The following is a 1,268-nucleotide window of genomic DNA, read 5'->3' on the forward strand; positions in this document are numbered from 1 at the left end:
GAGAGAGGGAGAGGGAGAGAGAGGGGGGAGGGAGAGAGAGAGGAGGAGGAAGAGGGAGAGAGATGGGGAGAGAGAGGCAGAGGGAGAGAGAGGGGGAGGGAAAGAGAGGTCAGAAGAGAGAGATGAAGAGAAAGGGAACCTGGCAGCAATAATACTGATTGTAAAACGTTCCATTTTCTACTTTTTAAGCAAGGTTTTACGGCGCTCGCAACTGCATAAGGTCATAATATGAGCGCGAAGGTGTGGAGGTCGACAGAGAAGTCCAAACGGGGAATCAGACTTACTCGGCTCACCTCTCTAGCCTCAACAGTACAAAGTCTGCTTCGACTATCAAGGCACCCCGGAAATATCAGTTCACAAGAGAGTGACAAACATACAAAAGAAGTAGGGGGAAATGGCGATAGTAAAGATGAGGAAAGAAAAAGCAGCAGCTCCCACTATGATGTTCCGACACAGTATGAGCATGACATTGATAGATCAGCCCATTTACAATTCTACTGTGCATAAGAAAATTTTAATATACCCCCCCCCCCTTTGGAATGGCCTAAAGACAACTTCAGTCAGTAGCACCGTTCGTTTGGAACCCGACTGTTAAAGCGAAGACATTCACCATACAAAAACTGTTTAATTTATCTTCTTTTTTTTCTTTTTTTATGTTTTCAGTGTGAATTTTGACTCATTGACGGCGGGCATTCTATAACGCTTGAAGTCGGGTTGTTTTCGGGCACTTATGAAGCATTGTGATGAAACCAAGTGCTTGTCAAAATTATGAATTAAAAAAAAAAACGGTAGGGGTTTTTTGGGTGGGTTTTTTACGGGGGGTAGAGGGGGGTGTCAAAGCAGAAAGGAGGAGAATTCGTGCAAAGCGCCTTCCTTTCCCAACAACACAACGTCGAGCCTCTCTGAAGGGATTCGAACCCGCACGACTTTACGGTTGCGAGTCCGAGAGCCTAAGTAACCACTAGGAGGTCATCGTCGCCACAAAACAAAACAAAACTAAACTAAAACAAAGCAAAACAAAAGCAAAACAAAACACACAAAAAAAAACCCACCCAGTTGTTGATGGGTGTGTCTTTGAGAGGGCCGCCGCCCTCCGCCCAGACGTAGTAAGATCTGAACTCGTTATGTCTGCCATCGGGGTTCGCCTGGCTACTGATGAACCAGGGGTGTTGGTCAGAGGTGTGGTTGGGGATAAAGTCTACGGTGATGTGCATGCCTGGGGAGACAGAGAGGGGAGTTAGGGAGAGGGGAGGGGGGGAGAGAGGGGA

General features: G+C 47.0%; 1 protein-coding gene across 1 annotated transcript in view; it reads right to left on the reverse strand.

Moving 5' to 3' along the window:
• Window positions 1-1,052: 1,052 nt before the first annotated feature.
• Window positions 1,053-1,268, reverse strand: part of LOC101849235 (myosin heavy chain kinase D) — a gene marked incomplete at its 3' end in the record, with an annotated part of 6,812 nt that continues 6,596 nt past the window's right edge. The window contains exon 4 of the mRNA XM_005107050.2: window positions 1,053-1,216. Within this exon, the coding sequence (XP_005107107.1) occupies window positions 1,053-1,216 (164 nt within the window). The remainder of the gene's footprint in view (window positions 1,217-1,268) is intronic.

Source organism: Aplysia californica, unplaced genomic scaffold, assembly GCF_000002075.1.
Source record: "Aplysia californica isolate F4 #8 unplaced genomic scaffold, AplCal3.0 scaffold00571, whole genome shotgun sequence".
NCBI lineage: Eukaryota > Metazoa > Mollusca > Gastropoda > Aplysiida > Aplysiidae > Aplysia > Aplysia californica.